Source organism: Oculina patagonica, chromosome 9 (genome assembly GCF_052425735.1).
Source record: "Oculina patagonica isolate OP01 chromosome 9, crgOcupat, whole genome shotgun sequence".
Lineage (NCBI taxonomy): Eukaryota > Metazoa > Cnidaria > Anthozoa > Scleractinia > Oculinidae > Oculina > Oculina patagonica.
Window position 1 is genome coordinate 21174915 of NC_135766.1, and position 26049 is coordinate 21200963.

General features: G+C 37.5%; 4 protein-coding genes across 4 annotated transcripts; 1 reads left to right on the forward strand and 3 right to left on the reverse strand.

Moving 5' to 3' along the window:
* Positions 1-48: 48 nt before the first annotated feature.
* On the forward strand, positions 49-25753 carry LOC144666379 (uncharacterized). The gene is made up of 4 exons (XM_078527804.1): positions 49-678; positions 15759-15876; positions 16218-16309; positions 24359-25753. The coding sequence occupies exons 1-4, from the start codon at positions 340-342 to the stop codon at positions 25019-25021; spliced, it is 1212 nt and encodes a 403-aa protein (XP_078383930.1). The 5' UTR covers positions 49-339; the 3' UTR covers positions 25022-25753.
* On the reverse strand, positions 1336-15215 carry LOC144666455 (uncharacterized). Its single transcript, XM_078527896.1, has 2 exons — positions 13775-15215; positions 1336-1943 (listed from the first exon to the last, which is right to left on the reverse strand). The coding sequence occupies exons 1-2, from the start codon at positions 14077-14079 to the stop codon at positions 1748-1750; spliced, it is 501 nt and encodes a 166-aa protein (XP_078384022.1). The 5' UTR covers positions 14080-15215; the 3' UTR covers positions 1336-1747.
* LOC144666317 (uncharacterized) lies at positions 2077-11695 on the reverse strand. Its single transcript, XM_078527714.1, has 2 exons — positions 7049-11695; positions 2077-3904 (listed from the first exon to the last, which is right to left on the reverse strand). The coding sequence occupies exons 1-2, from the start codon at positions 11693-11695 to the stop codon at positions 2912-2914; spliced, it is 5640 nt and encodes a 1879-aa protein (XP_078383840.1). The 3' UTR covers positions 2077-2911.
* On the reverse strand, positions 11743-13554 carry LOC144666640 (uncharacterized). The gene has a single exon (XM_078528035.1). It carries the CDS (start codon positions 13552-13554, stop codon positions 11743-11745), a length of 1812 nt encoding a protein of 603 aa, XP_078384161.1.
* Positions 25754-26049: the final 296 nt, after the last annotated feature.

The window sequence follows — 26049 nt, forward strand, 5'->3', positions numbered from 1 at the left end:
TTTGTAATCACCCCAAACACAGGATTTTGCTACCTTTACGGAGAGGGAGAAAAAGAAAAGCCAGCCTGGGATCGATGTTTTCTCTTCACATGAAAAGGGTTTCTTTCAAACGTTTCCGACGCGCACCCCCTTCCCGACCCCCACCCCTCCCCCGCCATATCACTCCAACAACCAATCAACCACCACCAAATATTTCACACACAAGAACAGACCAATCATTGCGTCTTATCTCACCAACTAATTACAATTCTTGCAAGATCGAAACCCCTCCTTAAAAATAAAATTTAAAAGTCAAGTATTTGGTTTCTCTTTCTACACCGTACCGACTCCTGTTCAGAGATGGACGCAAAAAATGTTGCGTTCATTGTCCTGTTTCAAGGAATGGTAAATATCGCCACTTACGCCGCCAAAGAAGACTCTACACCTTCTCGTTCAGCATTCTTGAAGATGCTGGAAAATAAGCAGCTTAAAGGCCACGTTATGAAACGGTTTGAGTCTCAGAGTTTGATGTCGTGCAGCCATTCGTGCTTGAGAAATTCCTGGTGTACTTCCACAAACTTCAAGATGCCGTCCGACAATAATGGCAAAGAAACTTGCGAACTGAACAAGCACGGAGCCATAGACGCAAACACCAGGTTTCACGATCAAAACGGAGTCACTTTTTCTATGGTGCTAAATGTAATTTAATTTCCTATTTGACCTTCGAATACTCCCTAGCAGTCACTTGGGAAGCATTTACAGAAGTTTTGTGCAAAGAATAACTGGCAAAGTGGCTGCGAGCCACTGAACTCGGAAAATTTATCGTGAAAGGGTGAAAATGTATGGCTACTTAGTGTGGGTGACAAATAGATAATTTTTGAGTTGTTTGTACTGTAGTAAAAAATGACAGGAACATTTTGTTTGGTCATATGTCATGCATAGGTCGTAGTACATCTGATCTAAAGTGGATGTACATGGTAGCAATGAAATTTGTAGCTGGGCATATGGTACAAATACAGTACCATGACAATAATGTCCAAGAATGATAATTTAACATTCACAAGTCTAAAGAGATTAAGAGACTGTAAGTTGACATAAGCCCATAACCCGGAACGCAATTTTTTGTTAATTATTAGGCATGTACCCAGAGCCCATAACTACATGATTCTTGGTGCTGACAAATAAGTGACACCTCTGGGGACAAGAAAAGAGCAGGATAGATTATAAAATGAACAAGCTTTACCTAATAGGTGCAACAAGTATTTATTGAACTTTGTAAAAATATTGTACAAAATACAGTTTGTAAAAACTTATCAATGACATTTTTGTCAGGAGCAGGACACATAATAACAGTACTTGCCAAGAAAAATAATTTAACAGCCACAACTTGGAGGTATCATCTGGATAACAGTGTGACCTTTCCTTTCATTTTACTTTAAAGAATAAGTTCATTTTAATTGTTTGGTTATTATGACTGATTACTCTGCATGTGGCAAAAGTTATTAAGTGGTGATATCATTACAAGTCATGTAGAATGTCAGAATTTTTCTGAAGCAATGCATCTTCTTTGTTGGCATCCTTGACTTTTAGTAATGTACATGGAAATCAATGGATCAAGTTTTAAATTGAAGTGTTTCTGAATTCTGTGATTGCACGTACATGAAGCATGAAGTGCAAGGAAGTCATGCAGTATAATAAGTACTTGTACTTGATGTCCTTTTTTGAGAGTATACATGTAGATGTAATTCTCAGTTTTATTCCATGAAGTTCACCAGGATAACTTGTCCTGCAGGCAATGTCCAAAAGGGCTTTTAATGTGTTGCATCTTCAACATCACTATCAGTACCTCAGCAAGTGTCAAAGTTGTTAACATTTCTCTGTTGCTTGGTTGGATAAATGTAGTTGGCAACTTGCACTGTTCATTTTGTATCCACACATGTTGACCAAAGAATAAACTGTTGCACCTAAAAATAATTAATAAGAAAAATCACATTCAGCTGTAGGTTAAAGAGGATACATTAATATAAAGTAAAAGGTGTATAAATGTAGTTCAAATGCTTATCAGTCTTTGAATAAAATCCCCACCCCCACCCCAGAACCCTCTTAATGTTAGGAACCTACCTAAGTCTGGATTCCTTCTAAGCAGGAGTTTAAGGAAGGGCATGTCAACTGACATGTCATCCTTACCCTCAAAAAAATGAGGGCGAGTATTTTTCACTCCAAACGTTTATGCTCACATTATGCAAGTTGTAGCAGTCCAAGTATTTTGGAACATGAAAATAACAAGCAAGTCAAAATATCCTTTGTTTGTTTGAAACAAAATTTCTGTTTTCTATATCAGTCATTTAATAGATTGTTGTGTAATTATGTATTGACATGAACATAGAGCATTTTGTTATTTATGGGCACAAGTGATATATGCTTTAAAGTTCTGCGAATAAATTACTGGTACAAAATGAATGAGCAATTCATAGAGTTTGTTTGCTTAATTTACTATATGCTCAACAAGATTACCCCATGATGTTGCTTTGCACCTCTTACACACAGCCATGTCACTACATGTTGAAAAGCCTCAAAGGTTTGCAAAATGCTCACATGTTGTTTTTGAATATTTAATCTTGTGACAGGCAAACTAAGCTTAAGATTTTTGAAGAATTTTGCAGTATTTCAGCAATAGCTTAACTGACCTTACAAAGCCTAATTGAAAATGACAGTTTTAAACTTTATTATTTAAGTAATAAAAGTTCCATATGCATTCTATATAAACCTTTTTATGCATTTATCACTGTCCAATCAGAAAATTACTTTCCAATCTCAAATAACATTTCTTGTTGAGTATGTACTGTAATACTTTAAAGTTATTTTATTCGGCTTTACATTCATATGATGTACATCACTTGTTTCTGGAAAGTTAACTGGAAGAATGATGCCATCAGACAGGTTTTAGTGATATAAAGATAGGCTTATGATCACTGTAGTATGACTCCAGGGTACCTGCAGATTGTACACATTGTGGTATATTGGTATAAATGTGATCAATTTGTGTACGGTAGTCAGTAGTATACTGGTTTATAAACTGTGTGTACCCTTTGTCTGTAATCAGATATTTTTTTAAAGCTTTTTGTTCTGTATTGATCTGCATTAAATTAATGTTGAAATCTCCAAGGATAACAGTTGGAATTGCAGGTTCTGTCAAAAGAGAGTTATGAAGATGATTAAGGGCACCAATTAACTGTGAAGTTGTAACATTAGATTTTGATCGGTACAAACCAATGACATGAATATTTGGAAGTGGCTGGCTCAGGATCATGACAGTAATTTCTACATTATTAAAGTTGAATCTGTATGGAATTTGAGTACAATTCAAATCATTCTTAATGTACACAGCAGTTCCGTAACAAGTTCTTATGTTAGAGTGATTGAAGTCATTTCTGTAAAGTGTGAATCCCCTCATCTGATATGTGTCATCTCTATCTAACAAGCAAAGTTTTGTTTCAACAAAAATGTTAACATCAGCTTTCTGAATGTTGTAATCACTTTGTATATCATCTAGGTGGAGATGGAGAGATCTAACATTCTGAAACAAGATTGTTTTTGTTTGGGGTGAACCTTCAGTCTGTAACACTGCTAAAGGTTTGAGAGTTGCTTCTGTTCTGAGTCTGTTCATTTCACTTTTAACTTTCTCACTAACTTTTATTTTGTTTTCATTTAAATTAAGAATATGCAGTGCAGAGCTGTTTCTTACACGGCTCAAGCCAACATAATGCATATGCTCCCTTGTGGATGCTGGAAAATCAACAACTGCTTCGTTTAATGTGTCACCTTGACATCGGTGAATAGTCTTGGCAGCAGCAGGTCTAAGTGGAAATTGTCGCCGGAGAATTTGAACTTGATTTTTTTTATTGACTCTAAACTGTCTTGAACACTTGGCAAAAACAATTTGCACTGAGCTAAAATCATTGTGCACTAAAAACTGTTACTGTCAAAGGTAAACTTTACCGGCCCTTAGCCAATCAGCGTGGCGTATTTGTAGAGCCTTCCCAGACGGTAAACTTTACCCAAGCCAGTAAAGTTTACCTGTTTGTGCAGCCAGCTGTTACTGAAATAGCGGCCTAGAAGCGGGCATATCAAATAAAACTATTACTATTTTGCCTTAAACCAGTTTTCTAATCGTAAGAAAGGAGTTATGCTACTGAAAACATCAAAATATTAAAGTTTTTCTCAAAAAGTGGCGCGCTTTTCTGCAAGGAATTCATGATAAAACTTTCTATTTTTGGCTGGTCAATTGACACTTGTAAAGATTACATCTAGGCGACGACAGGACTCTTCCTGTGTTATACATCCACAACTGGAAATAATGCATAACCGTACAAAAGTCGAAAATTTCCAATTTTAACCTAACATTAAAAAATATTTGCTGTCATGCAAGTTATCTCAGTCAGTCTGTCAGTTCTTTAGCTAGACAGCGTTTTAGTTCACAGTCGCTCTGATTTTCCTTTCTGAATTGCCTATTGTTCCAATTGAATCCAAATTGATTTTCAAAGGTTTTTTACTCGAACGCTCTATTGATTTAGAAATTACTACTTTCTCTGCTTGAAAGCAAACAATCGACACGCAATGCCAAACACCGCAATGTTTAAATTTTGACCAAGATGACCCTTTGAAACCATGCTACATTGGTAAAGTTTACCCTGTTCTTAGCGCCAATTTCTCCGGTCACGAAAGCGAATTCGCATCGGTACATAAATACTGCACTTTTGTTTCCTGTTGTTATCAGGAATATTTAATTTGTGTCGCTGCTACAGGTCGAACATTAAATTTAAAAACGATTTGATCAATTACTGATTCAATACGTTCAATCGCAAACAACGCAACTTCGAGATTGGAAACCTGATACTGTATTGTTTAGGCTGTTTACATCGGTAAAGATTACCGTCAGTTATTCAGTTTAGCGCCATCAGTCCTTCGCTAAATTTGTTATTTTTTCAAACGTTCTGAAAGCAAGGAAGGAAGGAGGGATTGTCTGTGTTTATATTCAGAAACACTTCGTTACGGACTACCTCAATATTACTAAAGGATGAAAAAAAAATCGCTTGCCAGATCCTGTGATAGACAGAATAGATTTCCGTCGAGACTTAACCCCGTGTATGAATGAAATCTTGTGTCATTTTTCCTTAGAAAATTTGGCAAGAACGTTGTCGCTTGTATGTCGTTCACTGGATATTTATTTTTTCTTCTTTAGTAACGATTTTGTCATTTATTAAAGTAAATATATCTTGAGAGCTGTTGGCAAGAAACTTCGAGATCGTTTCCCGCTAAATTTTATTACTCAATCGAGCGTGGCAACAAATATTTTTTGCCAGTTTTGTAATTTGCAACAAAACCGATAACTTACAATAAAAATAACAATCGCTGTGTTTGTCGTGTTTATCGAGCGCATAATTTTATTATAACTAACGAAGTATCAAAGTCTTAAGTCTAATGAATGGAACTGAACTAACACGATTGAATAATACTTTCCGTGACTCGATCGGTGACTTTGATGTTTCTGTTTCGATTCTGTTGATTTCCGAATTGAATTGAATTCAACTCTATTAAAACTAGACATAAAATTATCATATTATCGCCAACATTCCTGTATTAGTCTGCTTTCGCTGTGTTTTTTATGACAACTGTTTTGCCGTTGTTTCTGAGACTGGTAAAGTTTACCTGAACACGAAGCATTTTCGCAATTTCGCGCTCACGGGTCACTGACATAAACATGCATGGAAGCTGAGATGCAGAGAGTGAATATATTTAACATCATAATCAGCAATAAAGAAAAGTTTGACAATCCTGGAAGCAGTAGAAAAAAAAGTCTCGATGGAAATCTATTCTGTCTATCACAGGATCTGGCAAGCGATTTTTTTTTCATCCTTTAGTAATATTGAGGTAGTCCGTAACGAAGTGTTTCTGAATATAAACACAGACAATCCCTCCTTCCTTCCTTGCTTTCAGAACGTTTGAAAAAATAACAAATTTAGCGAAGAACTGATGGCGCTAAACTGAATTATTGACGGTAATCTTTACCGATGTAAACAATACAGTATCAGGTTTCCAATCTCGAAGTTGCGTTGTTTGCGATTGAACGTATTGAATCAGTAATTGATCAAATCGTTTTTAAATTTAATGTTCGACCTGTAGCAGCGACACAAATTAAATATTCCTGATAACAACAGGAAACAAAAGTGCAGTATTTATGTACCGATGCGAATTCGCTTTCGTGACCGGAGAAATTGGCGCTAAGAACAGGGTAAACTTTACCAATGTAGCATGGTTTCAAAGGGTCATCTTGGTCAAAATTTAAACATTGCGGTGTTCGGCATTGCGTGTCGATTGTTTGCTTTCAAGCAGAGAAAGTAGTAATTTCTAAATCAATAGAGCGTTCGAGTAAAAAACCTTTGAAAATCAATTTGGATTCAATTGGAACAATAGGCAATTCAGAAAGGAAAATCAGAGCGACTGTGAACTAAAACGCTGTCTAGCCAAAGAACTGACAGACTGACTGAGATAACTTGCATGACAGCAAATATTTTTTAATGTTAGGTTAAAACTGGAAATTTTCGACTTTTGTACGGTTATGCATTATTTCCAGTTGTGGATGTATAACACAGGAAGAGTCCTGTCGTCGCCTAGATGTAATCTTTACAAGTGTCAATTGACCAGCCAAAAATAGAAAGTTTTATCATGAATTCCTTGCAGAAAAGCGCGCCACTTTTTGAGAAAAACTTTAATATTTTGATGTTTTCAGTAGCATAACTCCTTTCTTACGATTAGAAAACTGGTTTAAGGCAAAATAGTAATAGTTTTATTTGATATGCCCGCTTCTAGGCCGCTATTTCAGTAACAGCCGGCTGCACAAACAGGTAAACTTTACTGGCTTGGGTAAAGTTTACCGTCTGGGAAGGCTCTACAAATACGCCACGCTGATTGGCTAAGGGCCGGTAAAGTTTACCTTTGACAGTAACAGTTTTTAGTGCACAATGATTTTAGCTCAGTGCAAATTGTTTCTGCCAAGTGTTCTTGTTACTTCTAATACTGGCGTCCAATTTTTATTTATTTTTGCCTTGTACAAATGTGCATTTTCTCTGCGCTGGTTTCTGCCAATGTCAGGATGTGGAAATGATACCCAAATAATACTTGGTCTGGTGGAATTTTCAACTCTGTAGTCTATGTTTTCTATGACACACTCTGCACCATTTGTTAGTCCATCAGTCACATCAATGTTAGTTGTCAGATCATATTTTGCTCCAGTTGCTACTGACACTACTGAATATAAACCCATTGTTTTTGTTGGATCATCTGGTATTTTGTTTTTGATTTGTTTCTTAAGATCATCAGAAATGTCCCCAACTATAATGTCTACAGCCTTAATCTGAGCTTTATCAGTTTTTGTCAGAGTATACAGTGCATTGTTGTGACTATCTACTGATGCATTTGTTGTAAATAAATGTGCAATGTTCATAGGGTAGTTATCTTGTCCAGGCCTTACAGTCAAAAGTCTTTGTTTTAAAATGGCTATATCATTTTCAGAGTGGTTTCCCTCTCTCAAGCGATTCAGTAGCTCAGCAAATTCTTTATCATCTTTTTGTCTCATTATTTCCGTCAATTCAAAGAGAGTGAAGTAATCTGTCCAAACGTTTCTTGCAAAATCACTATATCCAGATTGTGGATTTTCAAAGATCCACTTATCAAAAACTGGTTTTAGCTGGAAAAGATCCCCAACAGTTATCAAGCTTAATCCACCAAATGGCTCATTAGTTCCCATTATTTGTTGCAATCTTAAATTCAGAAAGTTGAACATGCCACTTCCAACCATAGAAATCTCATCAATAAATATCACCTTAAGTTTGTTCAGTTGTGTTCTTATGGTGTTAAGTCTGTCACTGTCGAGAGTGCAATATTCAAAACCTCTATTAGCAGGTATCTTAAAAGCAGCATGCAGTGTATTGCCCTTTATATTAAATGCTGCTTTACCAGTAGGGGCTGTTTTGACAAGTTTAATATCATCTGGATTTTCCCCTGCAATAGTATTCAGATATCTGATGAGCGCTTCATACAATGCATTAGTAACAGTACTTTTGCCAACTCCAGCACCTCCACTTAGGAACAATCTGAGGGGATCATCTCTTGTTTTGATTGAATGTAAGACATGATAAAAAAACTGTCTTTGTTTTTCGTTTAAAGAGCGGACAAGACTACGATAATCATCATCAGTCATGCGCTTTGAAAGAAGTTCCTCTTGATCATTACTTCTAGGGAAAATACCAATATCGTCAAGCAAATCGTATTGGCTATGCTGCTTGTTTTTACCTGGGTCAAAGCAACCAAATAATTCACTAGGCTTGTCTTGAACAGCACAGTCCTGCTTATTGATGTGTTCTGTATTTGGAGCAACATTGTCAAAGTTGTCACATTCTGCATTATTTATATCCTCAATTGCTTTATCCAAAATTTCTGAATGATATTCATATTGGTGCTTATTGTTGATAACTTCATGCTTAACCTGTTCAAATCGTTCTTGGTAAGTTTGACAGTCTTTTATCAAATCTGTGTTTTCCTTTCGCCACGGTAGATAAAGCATAAGTTGCTCTCGATAATGGTTTTCTGGGTCTCTATTTTTATGGTACCTGACACTTCTGATAATTTTAGGCTTCTTTCGTTTTACTAGCTTCATCCCTCCTTTCAGTTTGTATTCATTTAGTCCACATTCAGGCTCAGTGACATTAATACTATCAGGGTCATCATCAGTGTTGTCATCAAAATTAGTTTCTGCCATAAAGTCACAAGAATTTGAGATTGATGGCTCACTATCTCTGAGAGCTTCATCATCTTTAACACAGTTAAACCATGCAACAAAGTCAGCCAAACACAAGTTTTCCAACTCTTTTGGTCTCCTTTGATAGCGTTTAATGATGTTGTCAGATTCTATGTCAGGTGAATTGTCTGGCAATTCTTTCAGCTTATCCAATTTCTTTAACAAGAATGTCCTTTCATCTGGAGGTGAGGTGCTAATAAATTGAAAATCACGGGAGGATCTTCTCAATGGCATTTGTAATACAAGATACACGGCCTCTTGAGCACTAATTTCCACTGCATTCAGAAATTTGTTTCCTATGTGCCTTACTCTATTTTTAATATCTTTATTACCAGATTTAGCTTCTTCTGCTGCCTTTTCTAAAAGTTTGCTCATACCTCTCTGGCCTTTTGTAATGTAAGACAGTATGTATGTAGCACATGCATAAGGATCTAGTACAAATTGTATGTCCATGTTTGCTTGCCAAGCTTTAAGTAAATTAGCGCTGTAATTGTTGATTCTTATTTCCGATGGTGCTCTTTTCAAAAATAATGTGTCACGCTTTAAGGACTGTCTTATAGCTAAGATGTAACTTTCTTCAGTTAATTGTAATTTGTTTAAAAATTCCTCAAATGTGATATCTTCACCATATTTCATGTTGTTAAGTTCCACCTTTATTTTTTCACCATTTTCTTTAATGCATTTCTGGCTCTCTTCATCATAGCCAGTCTTCTCAAGTGGTGTTAAAATCATTGTCCTTGGCATTGGTGGCAATGGGAAATTAAATCTGCATATGTTTTGCCCGGTTTTCTTACATGTTTTGGCATGTCTGTGCATGTGCAAGTTTACAAGATCATACATCTCACTTGAGCTGTCTGGTTTTTGGCAAGTGACATACTTATCAACAAAGCTCACAATTTCTTCAGCAGGACTTTTTTCATACTGTGGGGCATCCTTTATCCAAAATAAGCCATGAATATGTGGACTTCCCCTTTGTTGAAACTCAACTCGGTAGAAATAATCAACTATTTCTCCTATTGGCATTGCACTGCTCTTTAACACATCTCGAATAAATAATTGAACCATATGGTCAAAGCTTCTTGCACAGGTCACCGGATCTGTTTGTATAAGATCTGATTTTTGTTTCCATGTCATTTGCTTGATCTCATCATCAGTATACTCTTTCTTTTCTATAATTCTGCCTAAAGTTTTAAGTAGATGAGTCCACCTTGTTTCAGCAGCTGAGAAAGAGCAAAACCATGTCGGGTTGCCAAGTTGACGAATCATAGCAAACAAGTCTCTTTTGCATCGCTCAAAATAAGGAGGTGACGATCTTAGATTTCTAAAAACTCTAAAACCTTCATCAAGATGCACAAGCTTATTAAGGTAATCATCTGACTTCAAGTCACCAGCAGTGTATCTTTTCCCCTTGGTCTTACACTTTCTAAGAGAAATACAAGCACTATCTTGAATTTGTTTGATTTGAAGTTTTTTTAGCTTATAGAATATGTTTGGCACAGACATTGCAGCTCTTCTATCCTGACACCTTAATTCCCACTTAGCAACTGTACTATATGTTACTGGTACCTTCCTTTCATTGTTGTCAGGTCTTCGCTTTCCACAGAATATTGTGGGGAATGATAAATATTCAGAATCTTTATCCATGAATATTCCTAATGGTTTGTTTCCTTCTCCCGGTGCAAAAGAAATAATTTTATCTGCATTTTCAGCTACATCTGGTTCCTGTAGTAGTGTATCGGTAACCCCTGAAGAGCGTTCATCAACTTCGCACCAGCTATCACAAGCATCACTATCAACTTTTTCATTGGTTGGATTATCAACATCAGTAGTTGTTGGAATACTGTTTTGGCAATCCTGTGTTTTATCCTTAACAGCATTTTCATCAGTTTGCAAATGTTCACTCAGTGTATCAGGGGTTTGAACAAACTCACTCCACTCTTCATGCCCACAAGATTGCAAAGTTATGTTATCTAACCATGTATTTTGCACCTCTATGCCTTCACTCTTGAATAAATCACTTGTGTCTACAAGGTATTTTGCTGCATCTAGGACCTTCTGAGGTCTAACGTTCTGAAACTGGTAATGATGGTTATAGCTAAGGCGCCTTTTAAGTTTTATTGGAATAGTTTGTGATTCATTAATAGGTCTGGGCAGGCACTGAATAGTTGAATTAATATCGCTTGGTACATTAACAATATTGCCATGAATAGACAACTGGCCCCCTCTTGGTAGTTCACGGATTTGCATAAATGGGATACGAGGTGATACTAGCCGTTCTTCTAATGGAGTTAAACTTAGTAACTCAGGCTTCTTAGGAAAACTCATTTTATTAGCTTTAGAACAGCTGGGCAACTTGCCTTTCTTTAGATTTGTGTCACAAGTAGAGCAAATCCATTCAATGTCATCTACACTCCTTAACCCAGTGACACAAGAGTCAACAACATCTTGTGGACAAGCCTTGTACTTATTAGCATTACATTTGACTACTGAGGACTTGTACCACAACTGGTCGCAACAAGTGCAAATGTATTCTGGGCCACGTTTAATGTTATTATGAAACAAATTTATCATAGAAATAACATTTTCTTTCTTTTTCTGTACTTCTGACTCGTTACTATCAGTTGTTACAAGTTTAAATTGTGTTAGTTGATCAGCTGACAAAGCTGCATGTAAACTGGTAATTAAATTTTGTGTTTTCCTGACTTTAGCATTTCTGTTTATTTGTCTAATGTGCTCTGGGTTCTCTGCTTTCCGTTTTCTGAAGGACTGTATTTCAATTTCCCTTGCATGCTCTGGGTTTACTTCTCTCTGTCTTTTTTTTGAGCGGTTGTTAATTGCCCTTACATCTTCAGGGTTCATTGCTTTCCGTTTATTAAAAGACTGTTTTTCAATTTCTCTTAAGCAGTCTACATTTGCTTCTCTTTTTTTCTTTGTGAGCGGTTGTTAATTGCCCTTACATCTTCTGGGTTCATTGCTTTCCATTTATTAAAGGACTGTTTTTCAATTTCTCTTATGCATTCTGGATTTGCTTCTCTTTTTTTTCTTTTCGAGCGGTTGTTAATTGCCCTTACATCTTCTGGGTTCACTGCCTTTCGTTTATTAAAGGACTGTTTGTCAATTTCCCTTACAAGTTCTATGTTTGCCATTTTCCGATTTGTAACAGCTTTAGTCTTTTCCTTTCGTATTGTTTCAGTGTTGTTGTATCTTTGCTGGGCATTCTTATTCTCTCTTTTTCTAAATTCTGTATTAGCTCTTCTCTTTTTCATGTATTCTTTCATGTATTCATTCAAGTAAGCTTTACGCTTTTCAGTTTTATCATTTAGTTTGTTTGCATCTAAAGTTTGGCCACATTTTGTCTTGTTTTGAAAGTCAGAGCTACATGTACTAGTACTTTTTTCTACGGTAGATACATAGTGAGTTTCACCTATGTGCCCAATGTAAATATTTCTGCAACCCCTTGTCAAATTAATGGGTTGAACAACAGTAAAAGGAGCAAAAGTTTCATTTGATTCAGCAATATAAATTGATAAACTGAGACAATTGGCCACTGCCTGAACTATTATTGCATCAGCCCATGTTCCCTCACATGACATGTTGTTCAAATAACCTTGCCAAGAATGCTCTGTGTTACTCTCTATAAACTGTTCGGGGTTCTGCAGTAAATACTGAACACCAAGGCTACACACGTAAGAATGGTTATTAGGATCACCATAGAGTTGATGAGAAACAGCTCGAAAAAAACAGTCACCACCTCCTCCGACATCAAGTGCAGTTCTATTCAAGTCAGACAACCTGGTTTCTAGAAGTGACATTGGATTTACTGGTGAAGCACTATGTTCTGCTGAATTACTATTTGCACTGCATTGGTATGATGGCCCTGGGTTCTGTTCAATATCACCACTGAGAGAAATGACTCTATGGGACACATGATAGGTTTGGACCTGACAGTGTTTTAATTTTATCAACATTCTCTTGTTAACATACATACAAAACCGTGGGTTTTTCTTATGCTTTGATGTCCTCAGTTGCACAATACATAGGTACAACTTTTGAGTGACAAAATGCTTTCTCAACGATGATGAATACTTTGTCCTGGCTAACCGCTCACTGATATAATTACGATGACACTCAGACAGCACAAGTTTTAGCTTAGATGAACTTGGAATCCACTTCTTAAGATATGATTTGGCAGCATTTCTAACAGACCTTGACTTTCTGAATAGTTTAAAAAATTTCCTATAAGGAATTCTAGAAGGTTCTCTTTCACGTTTCTTACTAGCATGAAAACTGGATGAAGAAATAAACCTTGCCCTTGACATTCTACATTTCGTTTCACTTACATACAAAGCAGGACTACTTTTATAATCAGCAAAGTCAGTTCCATCATTGGGATGCTCATCATAATTCAAAGTGTTGCACTCAATTGACGTCTGCTTCTGTTCGACCAACACATGCTCGTGGATTTCTTCACATTTCACATGGATTTGTTCATAGTTTGCTTTCATTTGTTCATAGTTTGCTTTCATTTGCTCATAGTTTGCTATCTTCTCGCTTTCCATAGTTATGGCATAACCCCAGCGAGATGGGGATTCGACGTGCATTTCGCACGTCTCCTCGCCTTTGGAATCACCCCGGCGAGTCAAGGGTTGGTTTGATGTTTCTGCCCCTGAATATACAAGGGACTTATTATGAACATCTCTATTTCTACGGGCATACATCGCACTTAATTGCAAAAAATCCTGAGATTATAAAACTGCAGCGAACCTTCGATAACTGCCCCAAACTAAACAAAATGGCGAATCGCTGAGTTCAGCAAGGTTTAGTCCACGTCACTTGTCAGGTGACTTTTACGAGCACCTCCGACCATACCCGAAGGAAAATCTAACAAATATTTCGAAATAATAATACGGTATTTAAATATTTTAACAGTTTGCTCACCTATGTTGGTTCCAAAGCAACAACCATGAATAATTCCACTCTTCACAAATGATGTGAGTCCATTCGTAGCTTGTGTACGTCTGTTCGAGCGAAGCCACAAAATCGATATCGAGCTCTCCAACAATCACTAGACCACTCTCGAATTGAACGTCCATACACTTTACAGATCCACAAATGAGAAACGGTGCCACTAAAGGAAATCGCTTGGTAAGTAAACTATGGCACGTCATCTCAACAACGAGATTTTTGCCGGGTTCAAAACAGAAACCTCGTGGAAAGTCGACGGTTCCTCGGCGAGAGAACATTTACGTCTCTTAGTTGAGCCCGCTGTTGACGAGAAATGACTCAGCGGCTCAATATCCGGTTCAAACGCTATTTTTTTTCGTTTTCACTTCCGTTCTGGCGTCGTGGCGCAAGTGGAAGTGAAATGCGTAGTGAAATCAGCAAGCGTTGAGAGTTCGAATCCTGGACTAACAGATGTTTTTTCCTGTTGGTTTTCTTTTTTTTTTAACATATCATTTATTCCGTTATTGTACCAATTTACCGGAACAAAAAAACATGTCATGTTAAAAATCACGTATTTTAGAAATCGAACTATCAGGAGCCCATTTAATACAAGTAATGGGCTCCTGGTATTATTCATTTCTTTTTGTATTTCTTTTTGGCGATCGAGTATTGTGATTTCGAACTCAAATCAAGTGTTGAAGCTCCGTATGCCCCACTTTTTATACAAAATGCAGTATGATGATAGAAGAAAGGGCTTGCAAACGGCTTTCTGTGACTGACTCTCGATCGTCACCAGGGTGCATTCCGTGTACACGCCACGCCGAAGATACGCCAAGTTTTTTTTTATAGGGCTACGCCAAGGTCCTTTATTATTCATACCTAAAACAAGTCATCTGTACGCCAGTTATAATGTGCCGACTACGATCGTACGCCAGAACGCCGTGCAATTTTAAAATCCTCCCCGAAAATCTTCGGCGTAACCTACCGTAAAATGCCTGCAGTCTGGTTGATCGATTGTTACAAATGGTCGCCTTGTCAAAAAGTTTGATTTCCATCAGTCTCTGTATTTCGATCACGGATAGAACGACGCTCAGTCATCTCAGTGTTTAACATTGGACGCCATTTTGGAAATGTAGATTTCATGTGGTCGAGACCCGATTTGCCTCCTCGAGTCTTATGCGCATGCGTTTAGCACAAAATTCTCAGTGCTTTAGTCTAGGCGTACCACAAGGAGAGCATTGGGTTTTTAGAAACAAATATATAGCCTTTGTGTACTTCATACAAAGTAACACAAATCAGTTCGGCATTTTACCTAGCCTCCTACCCGCTTCACAAAATTAATTTATTAATTCAATTTGATATTAATTAATTATCCAATTAAAATGTCTAACAGGAAACGAGTGAAGGAGTGAGGGAGTGAAGGAGTGAAATTGGCCCCCAAACCAAAACTCGGAATTTTCCGAGTTAAAAATGGATCAGAGAGCGAAAGCTCTTAAAAATTTAACTTTCCTTGGACTAACGTGAATACTTGTACAAATATTATCGATCGTCTAATTTGTGGTTACATCAATTATTAGGTCCCATTATAGATAGGCATTTTCCTTTATCAATATAAAGCAAAAATAAAAGCTGTAATGCATCGATAATGCAGAAGTAATGACATTAGCCAACGTCTGAGCCATGTGCAAAGGAGAAAAGTATACTGGACATGTATTTAATACTTATTACTGGGATCACAAAATACTCTTTAACGACTTTATTTGCAGTTTCTTAGAAGCCCTTGGAACTATGGAATATTTTTCGTCCAAATTATTCAGTTCTCCACATACTTGTGTTGCTTCCGTTGTGTGAGAGCGAAAGAAGAAATTAGGAAGGTTCACGGTACCAAGAAGAAAGCGGAAAAAAGATAAGATCTGTTCGCGTGCGTATTTTTTCCGCTTCGACATTGATGGGTTTTTGTTTTTATTTAAACTTTCAGGGATGTCTCATGACTGGCTGCCTCAATGGTGGCTCTTGTGTGCCTGATAAAAGGAAAGAAACACATTCGTGTTCGTGCAAACTACCTTGGACTGGCGAAAAATGTGAATCTAAGATTGGTAAGGAATTGCAAATTTGCACTAACGTAACATTTACTTTTACATTTACAACGCGCGCCTCTCCAAAATATGATTTCGTCTATTGGAATCTAATTTTAAGATAAATGTCTTGAAACAAACGATGTTAGCGATGGCGGAAGAGTTGCAAAAAGCTTTGGACTAACACGAGTTCGTGAAAGTTTCCCAATTCTGCAAATGAATCTAAAAATCATTTTCGTTCCCTTGATAAATAAGAAAAACTACTGACTTTGAAACAGTATTATTAAGAAAGCTGCTAAGAAAATGCTGTAATGATCACAAAACGATATTCCTTTTTACTAATTTTAAAAATCATCTTTCAGATGCTTCTTCGTGCCATGAGCTTCAAATAAAAGCAAAACAGAAATTACCAAATGGAGAATACCTGTTAACAAATGGAAGCATGTCATTTAAGGTAGGCAACATAAAGAATTTGTTGTGAAGAGAAAAGCAGCGCGAAATCGAATTCTTTTTCAATATAGCGGGCTAAAAACAGACAGACCTGTCAGACCAACATAAAAATTCTCTTTAATTTTTCATGAAGTTTTTATTTTACTTTGGAGATTCTCTTTTCAATACTTGATGACGTCGACGGAGACCTGAATGTTGTTACCTTCTCTTCCTGAATTTGTTCCATAATACATGGATGCGCGGACTTAAGAAATAAAAATATTATATCTCCAAAACCTTACATTATTTTGTTCTATACCATTTGCCGAAGATTTCTAGAGATTCTCTAATTGTTTTCCGAAGGTCATACGAATGTTTCCGAGCATTTCCCGAAAATTTCCGAAGATTACAAAAAATCACCGACTACGTTTCCTAGGTTTGTCAAAGACTTGCGAGGAAGATCGAAAGATGTTTCGACTATAGGCCAAATACACAAACATAACTAAAGTCATCGATATCACCACAGTAAAATTACCATAATTTTACATTATTGTTTTTGTCTGGGCTTGAAGTCCTTTTAAAACGCTACAGTATTGTGGATTGTATTTTCTTGTTATTGGGTAAGCAGGCGGTTTACAATTTTGCTTGTTATTTTAGTTAATATCAATTGTTTTTTTTAATAAATGGACCAGATTTTGAGATGGAAAATTACTGCTTTTTCTAACTCAGGCGATCAATTTGTCATTCTAATTGAACACTTTGCAAGTAATAAGGAACAACTTGTATCAAACATTGGATGCGTGTGTGTTATAACACATAAAAGCCTCCTTCTTCAACAATTCTATAGATGCAGAAAATATTTATCACGCCTTCAGCTTAATTCGCGCGCCCATCATATACAATATTCTTCATGCCTTTTACTTAACTCGCTTGTCTTACATTAGGTGTACTGCCACATGACAAATGACAGCAAAGAATGGACTCTTATTGCCCGATTCTCAAACAGTGATGACAAGAATTGGATGAATGACACTGGTTACTGGTGGTACGACGAGCAAGTTGCCATGGGAACAACAACTAGTCCGTCGAGTAACACTGACATGATCTCACACGCTTTTTGGTTGGTCAGCGGCAAAGAGTTTACGATCACGCGCAGTGATGACCCCAGTCACACACCTTTGTTACAGACCACAGGTAACTGTTTGGATGGACAAACATTCCGATCCAAAATCACAAGTTATGGCGACTTTAGAAATGTCAAAGTTTGGGCCAGATATGATTGCTTTGGAAGTTGCACGGTTCAATATGGCGGTCAGTACAAGGCTACAGACGGGTTTCAACAGGCTGAGTGCAGTGGAGCCCTTCAAAGCGCCAACAAGATCGGCTTCTGGTGTTATGAGGGTGGCGATGGATCAGTGATGATGATTGGCGGAGGAGGAAATGCTTGCTCACGTGGTGATCACGGGATTGGAATAACAGAAACTGACGCTCCTTTTTTTGTTCTCGTTGGAGACGATGATGAAATCGAATACGATTTTGGTTATAGTGCCACTAGAGGTCACTTTCCATCCCAATCGTATTCATTAAATTTATGGATCCGTTGAATTTAACCTAAAGCGAGCTCAGTTTAAAATAATTCTTTAGCTTAAGTTTGTTAAAAAAGAACATGAATTGACGACCTCGATGATCGAGTTTCATTTGTTGACAAGCCTCGCTGTTAAAAAAAACATAGAATTCCCAACGTAGAAATAGTGTTTTGTCAGGTTAATGCTTTAGTTTATAAGCCAAACTAGTACCTGCTCTTGTGTTTACTGTCCGTGAGATTATAACTATAACAAAAGTGTTTAATTGTAAATACAACCTGTAGAAAACTGCAATCCACTTGTGAGCGGTTTTGTAAGTAATTAATGTTTCAGAGCTAGGATTAACGATAGCCAATGGATCTAAGGAAAGTTTGTTTATGTTTTCAAAAATAGCGTTTCTCTCACGTATAAATAGAAGTGCTTTGTAAGAATATTGTTTCCCAGACTAAATAGGGTTAAACAAAGTCGACAAAAAAGTTATAACTAATTTACGGTTTAGCCAATAAGCACACAGACATTTTGGAAACATTTACACTGAAAATAAAGGCTCCAGCTATGGTGTGCAGTTAAACAAATCTTTTCGATTGACTATCATGTGATTCTCTCGGTTACTGTTGACGGCCCCACTGGCTCCTTTACCATCAAAGAACATTTCAGCTGCCAGTCCAGCAACCTAATCTACTGCATCTCCTGTCGTCGTTGCTCCGCCCTTTACATCGGTGAAACCGGACTTACCCAAAGATAACGCTTCGGCGAACACCTAAAAAGTATAGAGAAGAGGGTACCCGGTTTTCCCGTGGCGGAGCACTTCAACAAAGAACGTCATTCTATCTCCGACGTCCAAATACGCGGAATCAGACTTTGCGCCGGCAACAACATCAACCGGAAGCGACAGGAGATGAGAATGATCTTCAGACTGGGCACTGTGCGACCGCGCGGGATGATCATTAACTTCACATTTATTTAAACTGCACCTACGCCTCTGCGCGTGAACGTTATTTTTAAATTTTCAAACGCTCGGCTAGTTTGTCGCATTTTCTTTGGCGACGTTTACCACCGCAGAAGGGCTATTGCCCGAAACGTTTGGTATTTTTTAAAAACATTTTTTGGCACCTTATTACCCATTTCATTTTACTTTGGTATTTTATTGCCATGCAGTAACTTTGGAACTTTTGTTCTTATTGTCAACAGCCAAAGCTCTCCCTGTTGTATTTTAGCTCACCGTTAACAATCGATTGGCTCTAAGGACTATTCTTTTAACACAATACAAGAAGTCGTTTGATTCTGTAGCCCGGTTGGTTCAATTCTTTTTCAATAAGGATTTTTTTTTCTGCATGCGTGTTTCCTGAATTTAACCCTGAGAACACTTATATGCTAATGAGACAAAACTCAAAGAAAGGTGAAATTAACTGCTGCTGGCAACACGCTGCAAAAATATTGAAACATGCTTGCGCTGAGCAAACAACTTAACAAACTTAAAACTGACGCACGTAGGTTATCCAGCTGGAGCAGCAAACACTTCTTCAGGATATACGAGGGTGGACAAAGACTTCCGACAGAAAGACCATCCGCTACTGACGTCTTTCAAACTGGCACAACAGCAATCTTCTGCTGCTTATCATACGAGGAAAAAAGTTTTGTCTTGTTTTACATTTAATTCAATATTAAATGTATCTGCTGAAATTATTTTTGTTAGTCCTTGTGGAATGTTTAGTCTAATCTTTAGTTCTGTTGAAACTTTACACATTTTGCACATATGATTGCCTCGCGCACAGCAAACGCCGGGTCTTGACAGCTGTTTAAATAAATTAAAGTCATAGCTAAAATTTCGCAACACTTGTGAACTATTTTATTTTATTTCAAAATGTAAATACACTCTTTTTTATATAAGAACGTCTAATTTTCACCCGAGGCTAAACGTTCTTAACTTTTTTGAAGATTTGAGCCTATAAAAATGTTCTTAAAATGTTCTTATTTGTTAAATTTTAAAACAAAGTGGTATTTAACAATTATCCTGCGAAATCGCGCGGAATATCGCCTGATACTTAGCCGACGAGGCCGTAGGCCGAGTTGGCTAAAATCAGACGATATTCCGCAAGATTGAGCAGGATAATTGTTTTATTATTCAACAAATTGTCAACGAAACACATTTTGCACATAGAAAAACTGTAATTGTGCAGCGCTTTACAAGATTTCGGACGAATCTTCGCAACCTACGAATATCGCAGGATATCTGTTATGTACGGATGACAGATATCGTTAACATTTTGACCATATATGGGCAGCGCGCGCATCTGTTGAATAATAATGCAGTATATTCAGCCCTAACCGATATGTATATGTTCACGTTACCAAAGAGTGATGACAATTTTGGTTACAAGACTAGATTTGAATAAAGATTTATTCATTTAGTACATTGTCCCTCATAAATTCCTTCTTAACCAAATTTCAGCCTTGGTCACGTTCTTTTAGCACATTCTTAAATTTTGGCCTTTTTTCAGCTTCAACGTTCTTGTAAGAAAGGTTCATACAAAAAAAAGTGTAAAGCACTGGCCAAACGGACACGCAAGTTTGCAAAAAGTCATTCAAAATGCTACAAGGTGCAATTCAGTACTTAAAGTAAACTGCAAAAAATGCGTTGACTTGCGTTATGTGGCCAAACTGTAAAAAAAACGTGAACTTAAAATTTGATCTCGACCAAAGTGAACGCAAGTCAACGCTGACGCATGCAAGTGTACGCAAGTCAACGCAAGTGCACCGCAAGTTTTCAACTTGCGTCTACTTGCGTTGCCGTTTAGTCAGGGCTTAACTAGTCTGTGTCATTTTATATCGCAATACGTGTGCTAAATTTCTATATTCCCATTAACAACGCACAAAAAGATAAAGTATTCAACTCGATAAAGTTAACGGGCAAAGTGATTGTAAAACCGGCGTTCAACTGAACACCTTTTTCAAGATTTTTGCATATGTTTAAGTGAGGAGGCATGAATTGATGTCAGACAAACTACATATTGACAGGTATCATTACATTACCCGAACAGCAATCAACCCAGCAAACGTTATTATTACGACACATGATAGCTGCAGTCTCCAGCTATAAACATCACTTATTTGGTTCAACTTTACACTTTAAACAACCTACGGACGTGATGAAGGCCATCAATGCTCTCGTTTTTATCCTTCTTCCAGGATTATTAAATTTTATAGTTATCGCCGCCGAAGAAGACTCTACATCTTCTCGTTCATCTTACCTCAAGATATGGGAAAATCAGCGGCTTGAAAGGCACGTCGTGGAACATTTTGAGTCTCCCAGTTTGTTGTCGTGTAGCCATTCCTGCTTGAGGATTTCCTGGTGTACTTCCACAAACTTCAAGGTGCCATCTGACAAGAACGACAAAGGAACTTGTGAACTGAACAAGCACGGGGCCATCGACGCAAACACCAAGTTTCATGATCAAAAAGGAGTTACTTTCTCTATGATGCTAAAGGTAATTTCCTATTTGACTCTTGAATACTCACTAGCTGTCTCTTGGGACGCATTTACAAGTACTGTGCAGAAAAATTGTATCAGCTAGCGGAAGCTCTCCAAAATTTAACTTCCCTTGGTCTAACGCGAATACTTGCCCAAATATTGTGGATCGTTTAATTTGTGGATGCATCAACTATTATAGATACTTATAGATAAGTATTTTCTATTTATCGATGTAGAGCGAAAAAAGAGTTAAAGCTGGAATTACATAAGCCAGGTGCATAGAAGAAAAGTATACCGGGCTGGTATAAATTATGAGATCAAAAAACGTCTTATATTAACTGGGATCACAAAATACTCCTTAACGCCTTTATTTGCGGTTTTTTAGAAGCCATGGAACTATGGAATATTTTTCGTCCAAATCATTCAGTTCTCCACATACTTGTGTTTTTTTCGCTGTGTGAGAGCGAAATAAAAAATTGGGATGGTTCACGGTACAAAGAAGAAAGCGGAAAAAGATAAGAGCTGTTCGCAGGCCTATTTTTCCGTTTCGACATTGAATTCACGGGTCTTTAATCTTTTTTCGAACTTTTCAGGGATGTCTCATGACTGGCTGCCTGAATGGTGGCTACTGTGTACCTGATGAAAGGAAAGAAACATTTTCATGTTCGTGCAAACTACCTTGGACTGGAGAAAAATGTGAAGCTAAAATCGGTAAGGAACTGTTTCAGTTTGAACTAATGAAGTAAGTATAAAGTTTTGCCTTTGCAGCGCACGTTTCTCCAAAATAAGATTTCGGGTCATGATTGTGGTGTAACGCTGGAGTTAACAGAAAGTTTTGGAAATATCTCGTTCGCTTTTTAAGCAATGCAAAAACCCTATGCTCGTCCCATAAATCTATATTTAGGGGTGTTGTGTAAATATTTGGGTGATTTTTGGAGATTTTTTTGGAGTGGGGGATAGTTTTTCTTAAAGGAGTTGTAAAATTTAGAGAAGTAAGAAACATTGAAGATTTGATGTAGTTTTAAAAATATAATTTGAAGTTAAGAATTAGTAGACGAACACCAGAAAGCCCCCTGACAACCAGGAGTGTTCTTGCATGGGGGTCAACTGTCTGTTTGTGTTCCAAAAATAATTTTCTTTCTTTTATTCATTTTATAAATTACTATAAATTTTACTCAAATTTACCTGAGTCCCCCTTAAATCCAGGGTGAATGATTTGCCCGATGTAAGAGATGGCAGAAAATTTAAAATTAAATTGCAAAATTAAATTATACATCGATTGTTAAAATATTGTGCTTCCATTCATCTTTATAATCATTCCTCAGCTTCTTGCGATGAGGCTCAAATGGAGGCAAACCAGAAGTTGCAAAATGGAGAATACCTGCTAACAAATGGAAGTGTGTCATTTAAGGTAAGCAAGATGAAGAAACGTTATCTATTATACTGAAAATCAAAAAACCCTTCTGTTAGCTATTGTAGGCGTGTCGTCTAGATTAGTTTGTTTGTGGTGTACAATTTAAAATAAGCGCCGCCCTCAAATAAGCGCCTCCCTTGAATAAGCGCCGCACTTGAGACGCGAAAAATTTAATAAGCGCCGCGGCGCTTATTCGAGCAAATACGGTAGTTAAGCAACACAAAATCCTTTTCCGTCTATTATTAAAGCGGGCTAAAGCTAGAGTGACATGTCAGATCGACATCAATATTTTGTGTTTCCCATTGTTTTTGTTGCCCAACTAGCCGCTTTTTTCGAGACGTGATGGCAAGGTCTTGACTTTTGTTAACCTCCTGCTGAGTTTGTTACAAAGTAGTATCATATAGAATAGATTTAGCCAAGCCTAAAAGCGGGCGGGCGCGCGTACGCTCACTCGATAACCAAATATTTTCGGCTTCATGGGTTTACCAAATTTTCTTACCCATGGTGCTCCGCTTGCGCGCATCGCGCACTGGAGCTCCGGTATAAAAAGTGAGCAATGATCACGTTGTATGAAAGAAAGGAAAATAACAGGAAACTGACAATCTTCAAAAGCATGGTTCTCTCTTTTTATAGGGCGTTCAGGCAGTTTTCAATTTTTTCTTGATAATTAAGTTAACATCTACTGCTCATAAATAAACGAAACCGATTTTGAGATTAAAAATTTATGCTTTTTTGTACCTTGCGAACAAATTGTCTAAAATCTGACAAAAACTGAACACGTCATACTTCAACTGTATAAGTTTAAGTAACAAAAAATGAAAATATTGAATACCTTGCATCTAACAAAAGATCGAATAAAGTCATGATCAAACATCATAGGAAACATTGTGTGCATGCTAACTAGACCTCCCTCTTAAAAAAACTATAAATGATATTATTCCATGCCAGGGGGGAGGAATAAAGTCGGCACTTTTCTTTGAATATATAGCAGTGCCTGGAAACGGTGCGAGTCTATGTCAATCAGCCGTTCTTAAGTAGGCTTAAAACCAAAGTTTCGTTTTCTCAGAAATATTCAAATAACAATGACTGCGTGCGTGTGAAATGCGAATAGTCGCGGTGTTTGCGTTTGATGTTTTACGCCGCTGAGATGTTTTTGGCATTTTCAGCCAGATTTCTCTTCTAATGTCTCACGTCACTGAGAATGTTTTGGCGGCGTGGAATAACAAGCGAAAACTTTGTCACGGTTGAAATTTAACAACCAAAAAATGGGAATTAATTTCAGAACCATTGGAGTTATTTTTAATTAGTATAATTCACAAGCCTTACTTTTTCCAGACTGGCCACCGTTATCACTGTTTGTTGTTTTGATGTCCGGAAGACTTCAAATAAAGCAATCAAAATGCAAATAGCTATTGTGTTTTGTGCACGGTAAAGACCAAATCGTGCGAACTAAACGATGAACTTTGTCAAGCTATTCACTACGCCCTTAGCAACCATTCGATAGCTACTGCGGAGTCTCGGTTGCCCGGCACCGCTATGATTACTTTTTTAGTCGTGTAACAAAGTGTAACATGCCTTTAACTTAGATCGCTCGTCTCTTATTAGGTGTACTGCCACATGACAAATGACAGCAAAGGATGGACTCTTATTGCCCGATTCTCAAACAGTGATGACAAGAATTGGATGAATGACACCGGTTACTTGTGGTATGACCAGCAGGTTGCCATAGAAACAACAACTAGTCCGTCTAGTAACAGTGACATGATCTCACCAGCCTTTTGGTTGGCCAGCGGCAAAGAGTTTAAGATCACGCGCAGTGATGACCCCAGTCACACACCTTTGTTACAGACCACAGGTAACTGTTTGGCTGGACAAACATTCCGATCTAAAATCACAAGTTATGGCGACTTTAGAAATGGCAAAGTTTGGGCCACAGATGAGTGCTTGGGAAGTTGCACGGTTGAATATGGCGGTCAGTACAAGTCAACAGACGGGTTTCAACAGGCTGAGTGCAATGGAAACATCCAAAGCGCAAACAAGATCGGCTTTTGGTGTCACTGGGACTGGGATGGATCAGTGATGATGATTGGCGGAGGAGGAAATGCTTGCTCACGTGCTGATCACGGTGTTGGAATAACAGAAGCTAACGAAGCTGCCTTTAAAATGAGATCGGGTAGTCCCATTGACACGGAATATGACTTTGGTCATCATGCTGAGACGACGTCCTCCCAGAACAAGTCATACTCGTTAAACCTGTGGATCCGCTAAACGATATTTATGTTTCAGAAAGTAGTTCAACGTAACTTCAAAGCTGGTTCAAAACCCCTAGAATAATGAAGGGGTGTCGTGTACGGATTTCCTCTCAGTCGCAAAAGATCAATAGCTTAGTATCGATAGAGTTAAATTGTAATGTAAAACAGAAACCCATAAGGATTGAAACGTGAAACTTCCTATGATTCGCATTGTACATTGCGTTTGCACATTCGTTTACACTAAGTACCATATTTGGAAAATCACGAGAAACATCTAACCAATCAAAATTACTATATTTGGATTAAATTCACAGCGCGCGCTAGCTCGCGCTTGATGGCGTAATCTTGTTTATGAACAAGCTTGGTTGAATAAAGTTAAATTTGGTTAATTCTCCTGTTTCATCTTCTTGAAGTAGTCTGGAGAACTTCGCTTCGATACACTTAATGTATTTCTTTAGTTTCAGTAAAATTTACAGCGTTTAGGTCGAAATTCAAGCAACTTACCGCAAAACCAAAAATTATGTTGCGTGTGTCATTACGTAAATAAAGCCTTCGCGTACAAATTCTTCGTGCTTCCAAATATGGTACTTAGCAAAATGAATATTCAAACGCTGTGCGCGCGCGTTACACGTTTCAACCCTTATGGGTTTCTGGTAAAACCAATACACAGGTACTGAAGTAAACACAACACGCCTAAAAAGAAATCAAACTATTGTATCTGATCAAACTATTGTATCTGATTAGACAGGTAAGGAGAATAAAGACAATCATCATAAAAGTGAAACGAAGTGTCTTTCATGATCACTGGACCAAATTCTCATTACTGTATAGCAGAAAGATCAGATCAAAGGTGGTGGCGTAGGTGCGTATATTAAGGAATCCATTAAGTACAAACGGCGCAAAGACATAGAATCGCGATGCCCCGACTTGGAACATCTCTGGCTTGAAATAAAAGGACGCAACAAGCACAGTAACTTACTTATTGATACAATTTACAGATCCGACCGGATTCTAAGTGCCCAAGAGTGGTTCACACAAATGGAA

Excerpts from the sequence above, each read along its gene's own strand:
- LOC144666455 (XM_078527896.1), bottom strand. The coding sequence starts at position 14,079 with ATGTTCTCTCGCCGAGGAACCGTCGACTTTCCACGAGGTTTCTGTTTT. Across the intron at positions 1,944-13,774 it reads TTGCTTTGGAACCAACATAG|GTGCAACAGTTTATTCTTTG; the intron begins GTGAGCAAACTG and ends AATTATTTTTAG.
- LOC144666317 (XM_078527714.1), bottom strand. The coding sequence starts at position 11,695 with ATGAACCCTGAAGATGTAAGGGCAATTAACAACCGCTCAAAAAAAAGA. Across the intron at positions 3,905-7,048 it reads ATTGGACGCCAGTATTAGAA|TGTTCAAGACAGTTTAGAGT; the intron begins GTAACAAGAACA and ends GTTTTTGCCAAG.
- LOC144666379 (XM_078527804.1), top strand. The coding sequence starts at position 340 with ATGGACGCAAAAAATGTTGCGTTCATTGTCCTGTTTCAAGGAATGGTA. Across the intron at positions 15,877-16,217 it reads AAAATGTGAATCTAAGATTG|ATGCTTCTTCGTGCCATGAG; the intron begins GTAAGGAATTGC and ends ATCATCTTTCAG. Across the intron at positions 16,310-24,358 it reads ATGGAAGCATGTCATTTAAG|GTGTACTGCCACATGACAAA; the intron begins GTAGGCAACATA and ends GTCTCTTATTAG.
- LOC144666640 (XM_078528035.1), bottom strand. The coding sequence starts at position 13,554 with ATGTATGCCCGTAGAAATAGAGATGTTCATAATAAGTCCCTTGTATAT.